Raw genomic sequence first — 17,743 nt, forward strand, 5'->3', positions numbered from 1 at the left:
TGCACGCACAGTGAGGCAAAGACTTTTGGAGGATGGCCCTGGTATCAAGAAGGCCAGCAAAGAAGCCACTTCTCTCCAGGAAAAACATCAGGGACAGACTCATATTCTGTAAAAGGTACAGGGATTGGACTGCTGAGAACTGGACTAAAGTAATTTTCTCTGATGAATTCCTTTTCAGATTGTTTGGGGCATCTGTAAAAACGCTTGTCCGGAGCAGGAAAGGTGAGCGCTATCATCAGTCCTGTGTCATGTCAACAGTAAAGCATCCTGAGACCATTCATGTGTGGGGTTACTTCTCAGCCAAGGGAGTGGGCTCACTCACAATTTTGCCTAAGAACACAGCCATGAATAAAGAATGGTACCAAAACATCCTCCAAGAGTAACTTCTCCCAACCATCCAAGAACAGTTTGATGATGAACAATGCCTTTTCCAGCATGATGGAGCACCTTACCATAATGCAAAAGTGATAACTAAGTGGCTCGGGAGATCAAAGTATCGAAATTTTGGGACCATGGCCAGGAAACTCCCCAGACCTTAATCCCATTAGAGAACTTGTGGTCAATCCTCAAGAGGCGGGTGGACAAATAAAAACCCACAAATTCTGACAAACTCCAAGCATTGATTAGACAAGAATGGGCGTCCATCAGTCCGTATGTGGCCAAGAAGTTGATTGACAGCTGCCAGGGCGAACTGCAGAGGTCTTCAAAAAGAAGGGTCAACACTGCAAATATTGACTCTTTGCATAAACTTAATGTAATTGTCAATAAAAACCTTTGACACTTATGAAATGCTGTAATGTTACTTCAGTATAACATAGCAACATCTGACAAAAAGGTCTAAAAACACTGAAGCAGCAAACTGTGTGATAACCAATACTTGTGTCATTCTCAAAACTTTTGGCCATGACTGTAGTTTGCTTTTGTTCCTACAAATTAACATACATATGTCCTATTCCTTACAATACAACAGTGTTTTACAGCAACAGATAATTTTTCAGAATTATTTTGCATTTTTATAAAATCTTTTAATTAGAAATGAGTAATAAATCGTGACTTCAAAAAATCCTTTAAGAAACATATTAAACTGAAAACTACAGCATCTGGAAATGACAATTTCACCCAGCAAAAATCTGGGTCTTTATCTTTATTTTTACTTTTTGTTTCAGGAGCAAATTGAACAACTTCCAGAACACTTTTCTATCCTCTTCCTGCAATTTAGACTGCAGCTGTTCAACCAGCCGGTGGGACCCGGTGTGTGGGGACAATAACGTCACCTATATGTCCGCATGTTTGGCCGGGTGTAAGTCATCCTTGGGAGAAGGAAAGAACATGGTGAGTCTGAGCTTCCGGCAAGTCCCGGCTTCTCACTAACCTGGGAATGGATAACGGGAACGCTGGTGTAATATATATAAGGAACATATCTGCTTTGTGTCTTTATAGGTTTATCAGAATTGTTCTTGCCTAGAACTTATGGGTCTCCCTTCCACAAATTCCTCCGTCAGGCTGGGGGTATGTCCGAGGAGTGAGAATTGTGCCAAAATGTTCTTATACTATATAATCTCACAAGTCTTCTCGACGTTCGTGATTGCATTAGGTGGATCCGCACAATATGTCATAGTCCTTTGGTGAGTTCCTTGTTCTTCTTGTCTGGACCAGGGCCACCCAATTCGTGATTTTAGGGCCAGATACTACTTATTACTTATATGTTATATATTTACACACTGTAAAAAGTGTCAACTTGCTGGTTCTTTCATCTGAACATTATGATCGACCTTAAAAATCCCAACATGTTAATTTTGTAACAAAATGGAAATGGAAAAAAATGAAGTGAAACTTTCTAAAATAAATCATCTTGTTGGCCGATATAACTCAAACTCATTATATAAAACAATACAATTTCTTAGGTTCATTTCATGTATTTAGTATAATACATTTATCTTGTAAGTGATGTTATTATAGGTCAATAAATATTTGACTGGAGTTTAGATCATTTGGCACTGGCACTCGTACATGGATGTTTGTCCTCAAATGTTTGTGCCCCAGTTCATTTTGGGCACCTAACCTTAATGTCCCCAGTCTGTATTGTCAAATCCTAGTTACAGTCTCCTCAAACCCCAGTTCCCAATATCTAGCTTCAGTCTCCAAACCCTACTCACCATCCTCAGTCCATAACCTCGGTCTCCATAACATAATCTTAGTCCCAAATCCCTAACTAATCTCCAAGCCCTCACATAAATCCTTATTATCTATTCCAATAAACTTGAGCTTCAATGAATGTAGCTCAAAGAGGCTGAATTCCTAATGAACAGAAGCCCAATATGATGAATCTAAATAAGGATACATTTTTGTTGTACATATCCGACTCGGAAAATGTGAATTTTATACAACTAAAACAGACATGCGTTCACATAAAAATGTGAGTTGTGTAAATTTTATTGCATTGCTCTTGCACATGACCACTGCCCATATTTTGAGCGTATATATAATTGGAACCCCTTACACTCAGAGAGGCAGATGGGGACATGGATATGTAAGATTGGTACAGTACAGGCATGCAGACACAAGTTGACCACGACTCTTAGGGGCCGATTCAATTACCCGCGAGGTCCCATAAGGAACCTCGAACGATAGGTCTTCGTGGGATGCTTCTGCTAAAAATCTTCACTCATTCTTGTTCTCATCTCATAGAGATGTGATCTAATGAGACGTTTTCTGTAGCATAAATGTCAGAAATGTGCAAGGAAACACATCGCGTACGGTCCCTTAGATTGTACGCTCCTTCGAGCAGGGCCTCCTCTCCTCCTGTTCTCCACCACCTTAACTTTGCTCTCCGGCTCCTTGTCTCTTCCGTGAGGCCCTTCTACCCCTCTCTCTACCCCCGGGGCCTCTCACCTTTCATCTAGCTGTACTTTGAGCTTCCGAGCTACTGTGCTTTTTGTTAACTGTTCCGTGCTGTCTCACCCTGTACCGCGTTTCTGTCTGTCCGTGTACGGCGCTACGGATACCTAGTGGCGCCCTATAAATAAATACTAATAATAATAATAATAGAGACCTCGTGGTTAATTGAGTTCGTCCCTTAGAGATGCATCTCTTTGGCTTAACCAAATATTTAAGGTATAGTTTTTAGGAGACGTATTTGCGCTTAGTGCGAGTTTCTGATTTAATGATGACAGGTTTTTTTTTGCGCTGGATGTAACAATACACTAAATTTACAGTTGTCCGTATATTCAGATACTTGTAATAATAAACAGCAGGAGAAATGTAAGTGTAGCGTCGCAGTTTTGCATTTTACTTTAAACAGTAAATCAGGTCCTGTATTGTGATTAATTGAACACAGCAAATCACTTTGGTGTATGTACAATATCTACAAATCTTCTTCATTTTTTTGCTGTAGGTGTGTTACTCCAGAACTGAAAGCCTTGGCGGTGGGAGTTTATATGTTACTGGTGAGAATGTTTGGTGAGTGTAAAAATCACCGGGGACCTCTGTGTGTGGTAGCTGGTTATTATGGAGATATACTGTCATTTATTCTATTATTTAATGTTCTATGTTTATTCCACAGCTGGAATTCCAGCCCCGATGTACTTTGGTGCCCTCATAGATAGAACTTGCCTGAAATGGGGCACCAAATTCTGTGGCGGACGAGGGGCTTGTCGGCTGTATGACGCTATCTCCTTCAGGTAAAGGACTTTATAATAGTGAGCGATAAACACTCTTAAACCAGCTGACACATGGGGCTGTGATAGCTGGTAATAAGATTATCAGACCGATCTTGAATCTACATCTATCATAAAACATGGCTCCGTAAGACAGTCTATAACCTGTTGGTTCCCAAGATAACTCATTAGCCAACTACACTACACTGGTCCAGAGACTGCACACAGCACAGAGTGTATGGTCAAATGGCAGAGTATCCTAATGACACAATGGCACTTTGTAGACTGGCAGAGAGTTTGGCAAATAGCGCAGAATGGAAATGGATCATCATTATCAGATATTTATATAGTGCCACTAATTCCGCAGCGCTGTACAGAGAACTCACTCACATCAGTCAATGCCCCATTGGAGCTTACAGTCTAAATTTCCTAACATACACACACACACACACACACACACACACACACACACACATCCACACCCCCACCGAGAGAGACTAAGGTCAATTTAATAGCAGCCAATTAACCCACCAGTATGTTTTTGGAGTGTGGGAGGAAACCGGAGCACCCAGAGGAAACCCACGCAAACACAGGGAGAACATACAAGCTCCACACAGATAAGGTCATGGTCGGGAATTGAACTCATGACCACAGTGCTGTGAGGCAGAAGTGCTAACCACTGAGCCACCATAAGACACCCTCACTTGGGAGTTCCTGAAATCTCATTTCATTCTACAAACAATGAGAGATAATTGTCAGAGTAAAGAATATTTCTCTGTATTTCTTTCCCCAGAAACACCTTCCTGGGCCTAACCGCTGGCATCAGGGCTCCGTCATTTTTATTATTCGTGTGGTTTATATTTATGGTGAAGAAACAGTTTTCAATCAAAACACCTGAAAATGGGACGCAGAAAGCGGATATCATAAATAGAGAAGATGCCACTAAAGAGGAACCTGACACCATCGAAATAGAGAAAGAAACCTTCATTTAATGCAACACTTTTAGTTTGTTAAAATGCTCCTATTTGTACATGATGTGGATCAGCGCTAGGGCTGTATATTAATATTTGTCTTTTGTTATATTTAACAGTGAGTTTAATCACATTCAGAGAATTGAATGTACATCCTGTCTTACCATAGACTATAATAGTGAAACCTCTGCCTTAATAAATATTGTTAACAAGTCCAGCACTGCATTGTGTCTCCTTAATGTCCGGTAACACCAATCTGTACATACTCACCAATGTCATTGTCTAAGTGAGGAAATAAGCTGTTACGTTGTATTGTACACACGGACGGTCTCATAGGACGGATTCATCTCGCCATCAGTGAGGTGCGAGACAGTAACCATTGGCTCCTGGGTGTATGGGATGCCTGTCCCTTATATATCCATGTATGTCACAGAAAAGACAGTAACAGACAGATCCTAACAGTGTAGTAGAGGGGACAATTATACTCTGTCGATAGACAGGTGAACTCAGACAGGTCGAGCTTTGACGTACGTTGTGTCTGCATCTGTTCCACTGTGAACCTTATTAAATATACTGGGGAATCTATCACCGGTGGGAACCAATGGTATCATCTTCATGTATTGGACGAGGCCCAATCACAGTCCAAAACACTTGTTTTCATTGGTGATAGAGCTGTATTAAATAGACCCAGTAGTACTGTAAGTGATGGACTTCAGGCTGTACAAGTATTCTGCTTAGGTTACACGCTGATCGGATACACATTATACCATTGTCTGTAATAATCACCAAGTCCTTCTTTTCTGTAGTATAGACTGTACAGTAACCTCATTACTCGCCCTCTGTTTCAAAGAAATAGAATTCATAGCACAGGGGGTGATTGTTACACACCCAAAAGGTTCTATGTCAAAAGGGAATTATAAACAGTAATGGCAAAAATGAAAGTGCACAAGCTGGCATCATGTGCAACTCATACGTCACCCCCATGTCAGTGAGTACAGTATAAGTGAGAGCAGCTGGTGTAATCACTGCAATGCAGAAATATTCACATGGTTAGTGTGAGGTGCAATAATAGCGTGGGTGTCTGCAAAACGTGTAGTTCTCACAACTACACAGACTGGCTTAAAACAACTAGAGATTTCCATAAAGAAGATGCTAGGTCAGACGTAGGATACTTACACCTCCTCTAGCTCAGCTGTTGACCAACCAGGAGCTGAGGTGTCGGACAACCAATTTCAGGTGCTAACTCAGATGGATCAGGACCCGGCCACTGGTCACAGACCAGGAAGAGGCTTCAAGAGTTTCACAGGTTGCTGATGAAGCATCATTTAGTCAAAGTTAAATCTGCCCAATCGGTTTTCTGGGGAGCAGAAAACATTTAGATATTTTCGTGAAAGCTGCAAGTTTTATTTAAACCTCTCTCTTCTGGATCAGAATAACAGAGAATAGGTATAGTTACCAAAAGTTTGGGGCCTTTAGTCTTGAATCTGATAAGCTAGCAATCACTTCATGGGGCACCTATTTAAGGCATTAGGTCTCCTTCATGACGTCCCAGACTGAGTCACTTCAACTGAAACCAACCTCCGAGTTCTTCGACAAGGCCGCCAAGTAGAGGAGTATTGCGCTGAATTTCAGCATTGGGCTACAGACTGCAGTTGGGATGATCCACCGCATGGTAAATTCAGACTAACACTGTCAGAAATGCTGAAAGATTTTCTAATTGAATCCCCAGCTCTAGAGAGCCTTGAAAAATGTATGCAGCTAGACTGATTGACAGACATATAAAAGAGATAAGACAGGAGCGAGAATTCTATGCTTCCACCACCTCTTCTGTGGATTCCTGTAATCCATAACCAATGCAAATAGGAGCCTACAGCTGTCTGCAGAAGAGAAACAAAGGTGACGAACCTCAGGCCTATGGTTATACAGCGGACAGAAGGGTCACTCTGTGAGTCGGAGGAAACTCATCTAGATCCATAGGCTTTCCTTCAGGATACAAAATAATCTTATTCCTCTCAAGTTGAGGTGGGTCCATAGTTAAAATATTTGTCAGGGGGGCCCATAATTCTTATGGTTGACCCTGATGGTGGTACAAGATGACATGGACTACAACTCCCAGCATGCCTCTCTGCTTAGATGTATTAACTTGATATTTGTCAGAATCCCAGAGAATCATTATTATTATTTTCTCTGTATAATATAAGTGCGTTATACAGTGCTCCCTCCGTATACCACCTCCTTTATTGCTCCACCCACACTTTCCAGCAGGTATTTTATTAATGTAAAAGTGCTATAAAATGTATAAATGATTTTAACTCTGGCTTAAAATAATCCTTGGTATTTTATAAGTCGGTCAACATTTTTACTTCCATTGATAAGGGGGCTGCAGTAAATTCTTTAGATTTTACCAAGCTCAAGCATTGAGATGCGCCATAAAACACACAATGTGACATTAACCGCGGACAGTCGGCCTGTGGAAGAAAATTCACTTTTCTTATTCACTCTCCGTCCTTTCCTATCGTTTCGGGCATCCGTGGCTGTCCATGCACAATCCTTTAATTGATCGGAAATCAGGGGAGATTATGAGATGGAGAAAGAATTGTAAAGAGCAATATGTGGATGGAAAATATTCCTGAAACTTGAAAATCTTTACAAGAAATCTGCTAACAAAGTAACTCCTCCTAGACATATACATTATGCCAATCAATTCATTCCCGTCACCATGTTTTCTAAAAGTAAGGTTTATGCCCTATGGGGTGAGAATATAAAGCCAGGTGGATTATATAAAGGAGAATCTTGAAGAAGGGTTTAATAGACCGTCCACGTTACCAGTTGGTGATGGATTGTTCTGTGTGTCCAAAGAAGATGGACAAATGCTGTATTTCTAGAGGAGGTTTCCAAATGTTTGATCTTGCAATAAAACGGCAACAGATAGATTTTTGTAGTTAAATTGTTTGACTGTAAATAAGAATTCTGGATGAGTCACAGGGTGTAAGACATAATCTAATAACAACTGGTACAGAAGACGGTTTTATTCTCGGTTTTCTGCAAATTTTACCGTGATCAGAAATTTTTTGTGAAACCCCAGTAATTCTAACTTATATTAATATTTTAACTTTAACTTAAAAAAAAAAAAAATGGCAGCCACTGAACTTCAGAGACTTTAGGCAGTGTGTGGGCAGGGAAGATTTTCCCAAATGTAAAGCATGAAAAATGACAAAGAGAAGTGGTACTGTGCAGTTTACATATGTACAGCATTTAATTTGCATAAAGAGAAGTGGTACTATGAGTATCCAGATGTACAGCATGCACATAACATAAAGAGAAGTGGTACTGTGCAGTGTCCATCTGTACAGCATGAACATGGCATAAAGAGGAGTGGTACTGTGCAGTGTATATATGTATAGCATGGACGTAACATAAAAGAAGTGGTACTGTGCAGTGTATATATGTATAGCATGGACATAACATAAGAGAAGTGGTACTGTGAAGTGTATATATGTATAGTATGGAAATGACACAGAGAAGTGGTACTGTGCAGTGTATATATGTACAGCATGCACATAACATAAGGAGAAGTGGTACTGTGCAGTGTATATATGTACAGCATGCACATAAGTTAAAGAGAAGTGGTACTGTGCAGTGTATGTATGTACAGCATGCACATAACATACAGAGAAGTGGTACTGTGCAGTGTATATATGTACAGCATGCACATAACATAAAGAGAAGTGGTACTGTGCAGTGTATATATGTACAGCATTCACATAACATAAGGAGAAGTGGTACTGCGCAGTGTCCATACATTCACCATAGCAAAACAATTCAGAATTGCATACAAAACAGACATTAGTAGTGCTGTAGTCAGTAAAATGTACATAAATGTAATAAAATGTTACATAAAATGAATGAGGCATAAAGTAACTGCACATTAATGTGATTACTGCTTTATATACATCTGACCATCTGACCATAGTAATATTACTCTACAACACTAATATTAATCTCCTCTCACAACCAGTTATAATAAAACTATTACACTCAGTGTTACAGGGACTCACCCAGCGCTGACATCAGACTGCAGTGATAACACCACATTTACTGTCTGTATTCTCTGTCACACAAACACTGAGCACTAGATGCACAACTGTAACAACAATACACTAGAGGGAAAAGTGATGGTGGCCATTTTGTTGAGGTCAAAGTTCATGTAAACCTATCCAAGTGCCCATGGAAATGTGTCCTAGGCTGCAGACATTTAATACACCTACTAACTGGCGGGTTCTATGATTAGAGTGCGCCTCTGGTTGCTCCCATCACTGCACTGACCTATAAAGGATCGATCCCGCAGACTGGTCTTATGAGGCCCTTTCAGCCCTTGAATTCTTCAGATACATCTCTGGTACTTCAGCATCCTGCTGCCAATCTGCCTTCATTGTAGATGCTTCATATATATTCATATGGAAATGTTCTTTATCAGAACGGTGTGACAGAGATTATATCCCTGGACCTATATTTATAGAAAAAATCTGCAACAGAAATGAACTCTGGTATTAGGACAGATGACTTCTTAGCCTTAAAATGGTCATTTGGGGAATGCAGACATTAGGTTCATTGACTGTTGACAATATTAACCCTTATCTGTGTGTGTGTGTGTGTGTGTGTGTGTGTGTGTGTGTGTGTGTGTGTGTGTGTGTGTGTGTGTTAGGAAATTCAGATTGTAAGCTCCAATGGTCCAGGTCCTGATGTGAATGACAGACATTCCCTGTACAGCGCTGCGGCATTGGTGGTGCAATAGAAATAAATAATGATGATGATAGGTCGGAGGGAGCCCTTCATCTTATCATTTAACATACTGGGCCTGATTCATCCATGCACGCATACTGAGCGCAACGTGTGTTTACTTTGAAATGCACAGAATTAGGGCATAGGGACACCAAATTCGACACAGATCTGAAGATCTGTGCGCTGATGACTACAGGTGTAGTTCTGCTGTGCTCTAATACACAGGACACAGCAGGATTCATCCTAAACCTACGTGGAATATAAATTACCAAAAGAATGTACAAAAACAATATTTAATTAATGTCACCTGCTAATAGTATAGGCAATAATTGTAAAATGTGTAAAAAGTGCTGATGTTTTTTATATACAGTATATATTTTTTTCCCATGAAATACATTTATTAGGATGATATTAATGGTTACTAAACATAAAATACATTGTTACAGTTACTCCTGATCGCAGACACATGTTCTAGCTGTATACACAGCCGTCATCACTAGTACTGAGAGTAAGAGATACGGCAGAAAAACACAGACCTGAGAGATGCCCACATCTTGAATCGGACGCTGCTGCGTGCGCTCTGCCTTGGCACCTCCTCACTGTACACTGACTACAATTGAACGCCCCTTCCCTATCCTGATCCCTCCCAGTAATTGTAAGCTGCAGTAAGTGTCCTTTGTGTACACAAATGAATGGAACGTTGCTGCGTTTAGTTGCGTGCCGGCCGGTTCTGGACATGCGCAGATTCAATTTTCGGATTATATGCACAAAATCTGCATTTACATTCCTTGATGAATCATGTCCATTGAATTCACTGAATCCCAGGCAGGCACGTTGGGTGCTGTTTTTTTCTAGATTTAATTTAATCATTACTTTACGCCTTGGTTGTATAAATGCTAAGACAGCTGCCCTATCCTGAAGTGTTCTACATGATCCTCCTGAGGTTATTGAAAACATTTGTATTACTCCTCGTCCACAGATTTTGGCAGCCAAGATAGAGATTTGTTTCCATCTCATGTTTGACAGATGTTAATGACAGTAACCACTCCAAGCACCCTGTTGATAGCAGACTAATCATTTTCTATCTCGAGCGGTTTGGTGGGCTCCCTTGCAAAAAATGTCAGGAATATGTTTCTGCTTGTGAGATATGTGCCAGATACAAGATCCCCAGAACACTTCTATTAAGTCACCTGATACCCTTACCAGTACCTACTATTATTATTGTTGGGTTACCCCCTTCTAAGGGTTATAACACAATCTGGATAATTGTCCAACATTTCAGCAAAATAAACCCCTTTGTGCCACATACTGGACTACCCTTGGTTAAGGTTCTGGCCTCACATATCGTCAGATATCATGGTATCCACATTCATATTGGTTCTGACAGAGGATCTCCATTCATTGCCAGATTTTGTAGAGTGTTTTGTTTGGATGTAGGGACTGATTTGTCGTTCTCTTCACCCATAGACCAACAGACAGGTTGAACACACCAACCAATCTATGTTGTAATATTTCAGGTGCTTGGTTTTGGATATGGAGGATGATGGTCACAATCACCTAGACCAGAAACTGATTAAAGTAACCCTTTTATTGTACACATTGCAGTAATTACAATATTTTCACAGTAATAAGTACCAGGGGGTTCACGCACCAAGTCTAACACACACCTCTATTCTAACAGAGCTATAGTCACTGTTCCCAGAGATCTGATCCAGCTGGTGGAAACTGATCTTCTTCACTCCTCTGCCGAAAGGTAGGGACCAAGTCCAATGTCACCCTGCTTTTTCAGGCCCACAGTACAGCAAAGTGCAAGGATTCTTGTAGCTGTGATCCACAGTTTCTTCCAATGACCCTAGACCATTCCAACAGAAGCCGTAACTCCTAGTCACTACTGTCCATAGTATAACACTCTTTTTACTAGGAAGCGGCCCTCTTTTAAAAACCTTCTGATTCCCATGGTGTAGGGATGCCCTCAAGATTGTAACCTGTCTATTAGAGGGGCTGTCACCAGCTCCCCCTTATGCATCAAGTAGTCAGCAGGCCCCCATGCAGTGCTTGGTTCTCTGAAGTCTAGGGAACAAACACAAAGATCAAACACAGTAATAAATCCCCCAGCACACTGCTACAACCAGCAAACAAGCTGCTATTTCTATTTGTACATAAAAATACAGAATTCTCAGTTGCACACATTTGCAATGTATGATAAGCCACCTGCCCTATCAAGGCGCTTCTGCTAATAGGGTGGTCCTGACTCTAAACAGGGAGAGTCCCAATTTTTGGGTCATATATGTGTTTTTAAATTGAGAGCTAACTTACCAAGAGGTACCTCTAACTCCTCCAAGAAGCAATACAAAAACAGCCCTCCCCATCAGCCACTGATGCCAAACATGCCTTTCAAACAAACAATACAGAAGTGGAAGTTGCTCAATCAATTTATAGGTTCAAACAAGGTGCTTGAAAGGACGGGGTTATCCTGAAAGGAACAAATCCCTCAGTACACTGCTATAGCCAGCAAAGGAGCTGCTATTTCTATTTGTACATATAAATGCAGAAAGCTCAGTTGCACACATTTGCAAAATAATTTTTATTAAAGATATAATTTTATAGAAAGAAATGTATTCATTATAACACCGAAGCTGACAAACAGTGTCTCCAAATCAGAACTCTTTTTTCTCTCTCCTTTGTTTGCAGTAATGCAGAGGTATACCTACATCACTCACCAGGAAAACAGGGTGATACAGATATAATCTAATTATGTAATAAGATAATTCAATGTAAAACAATTTACAGATATAAACATAATCTCCCTCTGTACCGTTTCCCTGCCAAGCTGGTGGTTATGTAAGTAGTAACCTTTCTACGACATCAGCTTTTTGGCATCTGCAATAAATATAAAGTCCACAATTTCTCACATTTTCAAGTTAATTATCAAAAGCTGGGTCGAAGTCCAGCACCACTCGTTATCCACAATATCTCCGGTCACCCTGGATTCAGGATCGTTCCACTGTGAGTAGCAGAATTAGTCACATTTTTTTTGTAATTTGTTAATTATGTTTTATAATCCGCAACAAAAATAAGATTTTTTATTTTCTTGTTTTATCGACCTGTGTAGCTGTTTTATATCAGTGTCCTAACAGGGATGAAGTTTTCATTGGGAAGTGGGAGATTATAATGCCCCAACTATAATGATGATCAGTATCTGTGAAAGTGACAATAGACTTACCAAGAACATTCTGTAAGGAGCCGTGATTGTGTAATGAGTGTGACACCACTAGAGGGCAGTGTGACAGGGCACAACTTGTGTTATAGAGTGTAAGGGGATAAAGTATAGAATATAATTATTATTACAGGCACCACTTCAAGCACAGCAACTAAACGCAATTAAACAGATATAAACAACCCCATTGCCAGAAAAACATTATTTAGAGGGTTTGACGATTATGTATTATTTATTAATACCTTAATTAATGAATACCTTATTAATTTATCCCTTAATTTTCAAGTATGACAATGTATATTGTATGTAACCTTGTAATTTAATCTCAACGTGTGCTTTGCTAAATGACTGAACCTATGCAAGTGTCAATAATCTTTTGAAACTAGCCAGGCCCGGGATAGATAAGGATCTCACAGGAGTTTGAAGCCCCAAAGTTGTAAACCATCTAGCCATCTAGCCACTCAAGCAGAGCAGAGGTGAGAGATTCTCTGAGGTGTCCAAACATTTATCTTAGTGATAGATAATTTACTTCAGAAAGCTGTGTGTCATTTTGGAAATCAATCTGATTTAATTGAAAATGTAATACCTAAGGTGGGGGTGAAGAGCCTGTAAGAAGGGTTTAAAATCTTCTGCTTTAGACATTGCATTGTGCTTTTTCATGAAGGGGTCTATCAAGACTGATATGCCCCATATTTCTCAATTGTGTTCCCTCACACACACACCAAGGGGTAAATGTATGTATCTCCGGATTCTTCATCTCCGGCGAGTTCAGCCTCTTCAGCGCTTAAATTTAAAGCTGCGCTGCCTTGTAAAGGGAAGTTTCCCTTTACAAGGCAGCGCCGCTTTAAATTTAAGCGCTGAAGAGGCTGAACTCGCCGGAGATGAAGAATCCGGAGATTCATACATTTACCCCCAAGTCTTAACTAGTAAGTAGTGACCCTGTTTTTATTTCCTATTTTAATTTCTGGAACTTATTTGTGCAACTTATTGTATGTCTTGATATTTAAAAAAAAAAATAATAATAAATAAATAAATAAATAAATAAAATAAAAAAATAAATAAAATAAAATTGTCCCTAAGCCTTGGAAACATTTTTTCAAATTGAATAAATTTAATCTAGTGTGTTCTTCGTGATTCTATGTGAACTTACCAAGCCCAGGGATACTCATGCTACATGTGTATGTGATTTAAGTGTGAAAATAAATCACTATTTTAAGTGTGAAACTAAATCACATTTTTTTTTTATCTTAACCAAAAAGGATGGATAATATTGGGCGACCCTAAAAAGAGCAATTAAGAAATCAGTTTGAAATTATCCTATTCAATATAGAGATCTAAAAATAAGAATAATAATTATGTAACCACTAATCCATCAACTTGGTAACATAAGTTGCTGGTCCTCTGAAGGATTTTTGTGTATAAATTCTTAGAAATCTTACAGAAAAAAACACAGTTTTGAGAAGCGCAAAATATTTATACCAAGTATTATTTAGCACCACAAATGAATTCAATATCATAAAAAATATTTATTCAAAATAAATAGCTTATGTAACACATTCCATTACATTTTGCGCTTCTCAGAACTGTTTTTTTTCTGTAAGATTTCTAAGAATGGGTACATAAGACCCCTTTTGAATAGAGATGTTCACTAATCCTGTGTTTTGGTTTTGGTATTGGATCTGTATTAACTTCGTGTTTTGGTTTTGGCAAAACCGCCCTCACGTGTTTTGGTTTGGGTTTTGGATCTGAATTTTTTGAAAAATTTCTAAAATATGCTAAAATCACATAATTTTGCTCTTTTTTATTCCTACATAATTATTAACCTCAATAACACTATTTTCCAGTCAATTTTGACCACCTCACAGGTCACAATATTGTTTTCATCCACTTTCAGCCAAATACTGCAGCGACCTGGCTGGATGGTAAGCGACAGAGCAAAGGCACAAACACACAGCAGTTCCTAGCACATCTAGGAAACATTGTCACACAGCAGTGGCAGAAAAGAAACCTTGTGCAAGATGGAATTGTCCTTGGGGTCTCCCACCCACACTTATGTTGGATATTAAAAAGGACATGTACAGTTTAACAAAACAAGCACTTCAAAAGCAATAAAGAGTGCCACTTTTGTGATTGAAGTGCTTTGATTGTTTGGGTCCCCACAAAACAAGCTACCAGTACCTTAGCTGCCTTAAGCCCAACAGTGTTGGGAATGAACTCTACACTTGCAAGATATTGTTGTTATCATCCTCACTCTCATCAGTGTGTACTTCATCCTCACACAATATTAATTAATCTCAGTCTCTGTACTTTCATGGAATATGTAGTTCATTTTGATGAACATCATCTTTTCCACATTTTTAGAAATTAGTCTCCTACGCCGATCGCTGACAATGTTCCCGCCCGGTTGTCCTGAAAACTCTTTCCGCGTACACACTGGAGCGTGGGCAGCTTAGGCAGTGCAAAGCGAGTTTGTACATGGGCCTCCAAATTGCCTTTTTTTCCTCTCAGTATATGAAGGGACTGTCTGATGTGTCTATTTGTACGCTGTCATTAGCATAATCCTCCACCATTCTTTGGTTGTTGATAGTAGGATCAGGTGGAGTTATGACAGAGGTTTCACGAATTCTGGTAAAAAAAATTAACGGATGCCATTTTGTTTTGTGGAACTACAAATCCCAGCCAGCCAGGGTGCCATAATTAGTGTGGGCATGCTGCTACTTGTATAACTACAAGTACCAGCATACCCATGGCAGCCAGGTCATGTTGGCACTTGGAGAACCACGAGTGCCAACATGCCCTGACACCCACGGCTGGCTGGGACCTGTAGTTCCACAAAACAAAATGTTAAATAAACCACCACTCCCTCATTAAAACCATATATATTTAATAAAAAATAATAAACCCTCAATAAAGACAGTAAACACCCTCATTTATACCATATATTTTTATTAAAAATAATAAATGCCCCATATACTCACCACTGATGTTTTTATCTATTGTCAGCAGTTTTTAATACAAAAATGGCTGTCAACTAGAAATGCTCAGGCTCGGTTCCCCGAGAACCGAACACACCCGAACTTAGGGGATCCGAGTACCGAGCCGAGCCAGCTCGGTACTGTCGCGTGCTCTCGAAAATGAAAGCATGGCAAAACGTCATTGTGACGTCATCGGATCTCGGATCTCGCGAGTTTTGAATTTCTTTTTAAGATCCAATATAGCGAGGGGTAGGAGGAAGGGCGGACCCCCATTTTTCTTTTCTGCCACTGGTGTGTGGCGATGTTTCCTAGATGTGCTAGAAACTGCCGTGTGTTTGTGTCATTGCTCTGTCGTTTACCATCCAGCCAGCTCGCTGCAGTATTTGTCCGAAAGTGTATGAAAATAATATTGTGACCTGTGAGGTGGTCTAAATTGACTGCAAATGACTTGAAATTAGTGTTATTGAGGTTAATAATAATGTAGGAACAAAAAAAGAGCAAAATTATGTGATCCAAAACCAAAACACACGAGGGCGGTTTTGCAAAAACCAAAGCCAAAACACGAAGCTGATCCAGATCCAAAACCAAAACCAGTTCATGGGGGTCAGTGAGCATCTCTACTGTCAACCAAGTCCCAAATAATTTTGTATCCAATTGTCCGGGTTGAAAAAGTCCAAAATAAATTTGCAATTCCCAAAGTCCGGCTTAAAAAGTCCTAAAAGAATCTGTACATCCAAAGTCCCTGCTTGTAATGTCTTCTGTTCTTCTTGGGCACAAAGCCGCCCTTGTTGCTTGAAGTCTTCTTATCCTCAGCCTGGAGGGCCCCAGATTTGTAAAATCCATGCTGGAATATTCTTGCTTGAAGAAAAAAAAAAGAGCAGAGCCACCGCATACAGCTTCTACAGTGTAGATGTTCTGATGCGCAATGAACTTAGTTCATTGCACTAGGTCTATTTATAGTATTAGGGGTTTCCCACGACAGTGTTCATGCTTGGCACATCCTTACGGTACATTGACTACGTGCATGCGCCCCTTCCCCACCCCTGTTCCACCCTTAAAATCATAAACTGTGTCCTTTGCATAAACTGAATGCACTGTTGGGTTCACTGGCGTTTGGTCCATTTCTGGTGCAATTTAATGCAAAATATGGCATATATTGGTATATACGTTCCTTAATTAATTAGGCCCTGAATCTCCATGTACAGTCACTAGTCACCAGGACTGTGTAAAAGCAATGGTATGCTTTCTTAGTAATTAAAACCAATTGGGTTGTTTATCAAATCAGATTTATTTTAGATTGTGCTGAGTTAGTGTTAAATAGCATTTTTCTACATATATAGACATATTTTATATCCAGAACACAGGGACAGTAATGGGAACTAACCTGGCACAGAGTGTTGCAAATCTCCTTTTTGGATTTTTGGGAGTTATGTAAAATAGTAATCTTTATGGTGATTTTATTGATTGTCGGTGTAGTTATATTGATGATGTCCGGTTGGTATGACGTGAAGTGAAATCCTCGGATGAATTCATGCTATATATGTACAATAAAGATCTCCATTTTAAATGTTGCTATAGTGCTGACAGAGAATAGAAATCATTTCTTGATTTGAATATAATTGTGGATGATAATAAATAATGTACTAAAACCAGCAGACAGTATATTTACACCATACAATATAAAGAAAGCTGGTATTGTGAAGATTCAGATAACTAGGATACAATGCTGAGAGTATTGCTTTCAGGATAGTGATTTTGATATATTGACGGATTACAGTTTTAAGAGATTTTTAGAAAAAAGCATCTCATTGAGAATTTCTCCAATCTGTGAGATCGGTGCTTCAAATCCTGTTACTCTCCTCCACATAACTGATGCTGGTGTCAAATCATACATGACAAAAAAAAGTGTTTCAATTAGTTTCATTACAAATTATAATCATAGAAAGGTGGTTTTGATGTAAGAATTGCACATATGTAGATATAGACTGAAGATGTTACAGCATTCATTCATAAACATATTTTTTTAATATTAAAGGCCATTTAACATGTACTATATATATATTTATCTGCCCCTGTGGACCCAGTCTGTGGGATAAACCTCCAGGGTGCTTAGTAGGAGGATTAATGACCATATTAGATTCA

General features: G+C 39.5%; 1 protein-coding gene across 1 annotated transcript in view; it reads left to right on the forward strand.

Moving 5' to 3' along the window:
• The window catches only part of LOC142153313 (solute carrier organic anion transporter family member 1B3-like), a 35,848-nt gene extending 31,004 nt beyond the window's left edge, over nt 1-4,844 (forward strand). Inside the window, exons 12-16 of the mRNA XM_075210798.1 lie at nt 1,167-1,332; nt 1,441-1,625; nt 3,395-3,459; nt 3,563-3,680; nt 4,450-4,844. Coding sequence (XP_075066899.1) covers nt 1,167-1,332; nt 1,441-1,625; nt 3,395-3,459; nt 3,563-3,680; nt 4,450-4,648 — 733 coding nt within the window. The 3' untranslated portion in view covers nt 4,649-4,844. The remainder of the gene's footprint in view (nt 1-1,166; nt 1,333-1,440; nt 1,626-3,394; nt 3,460-3,562; nt 3,681-4,449) is intronic.
• The last annotated feature ends 12,899 nt before the right edge of the window (nt 4,845-17,743 follow it).

Source organism: Mixophyes fleayi, chromosome 4 (genome assembly GCF_038048845.1).
Source record: "Mixophyes fleayi isolate aMixFle1 chromosome 4, aMixFle1.hap1, whole genome shotgun sequence".
Classification (NCBI taxonomy): domain Eukaryota; kingdom Metazoa; phylum Chordata; class Amphibia; order Anura; family Limnodynastidae; genus Mixophyes; species Mixophyes fleayi.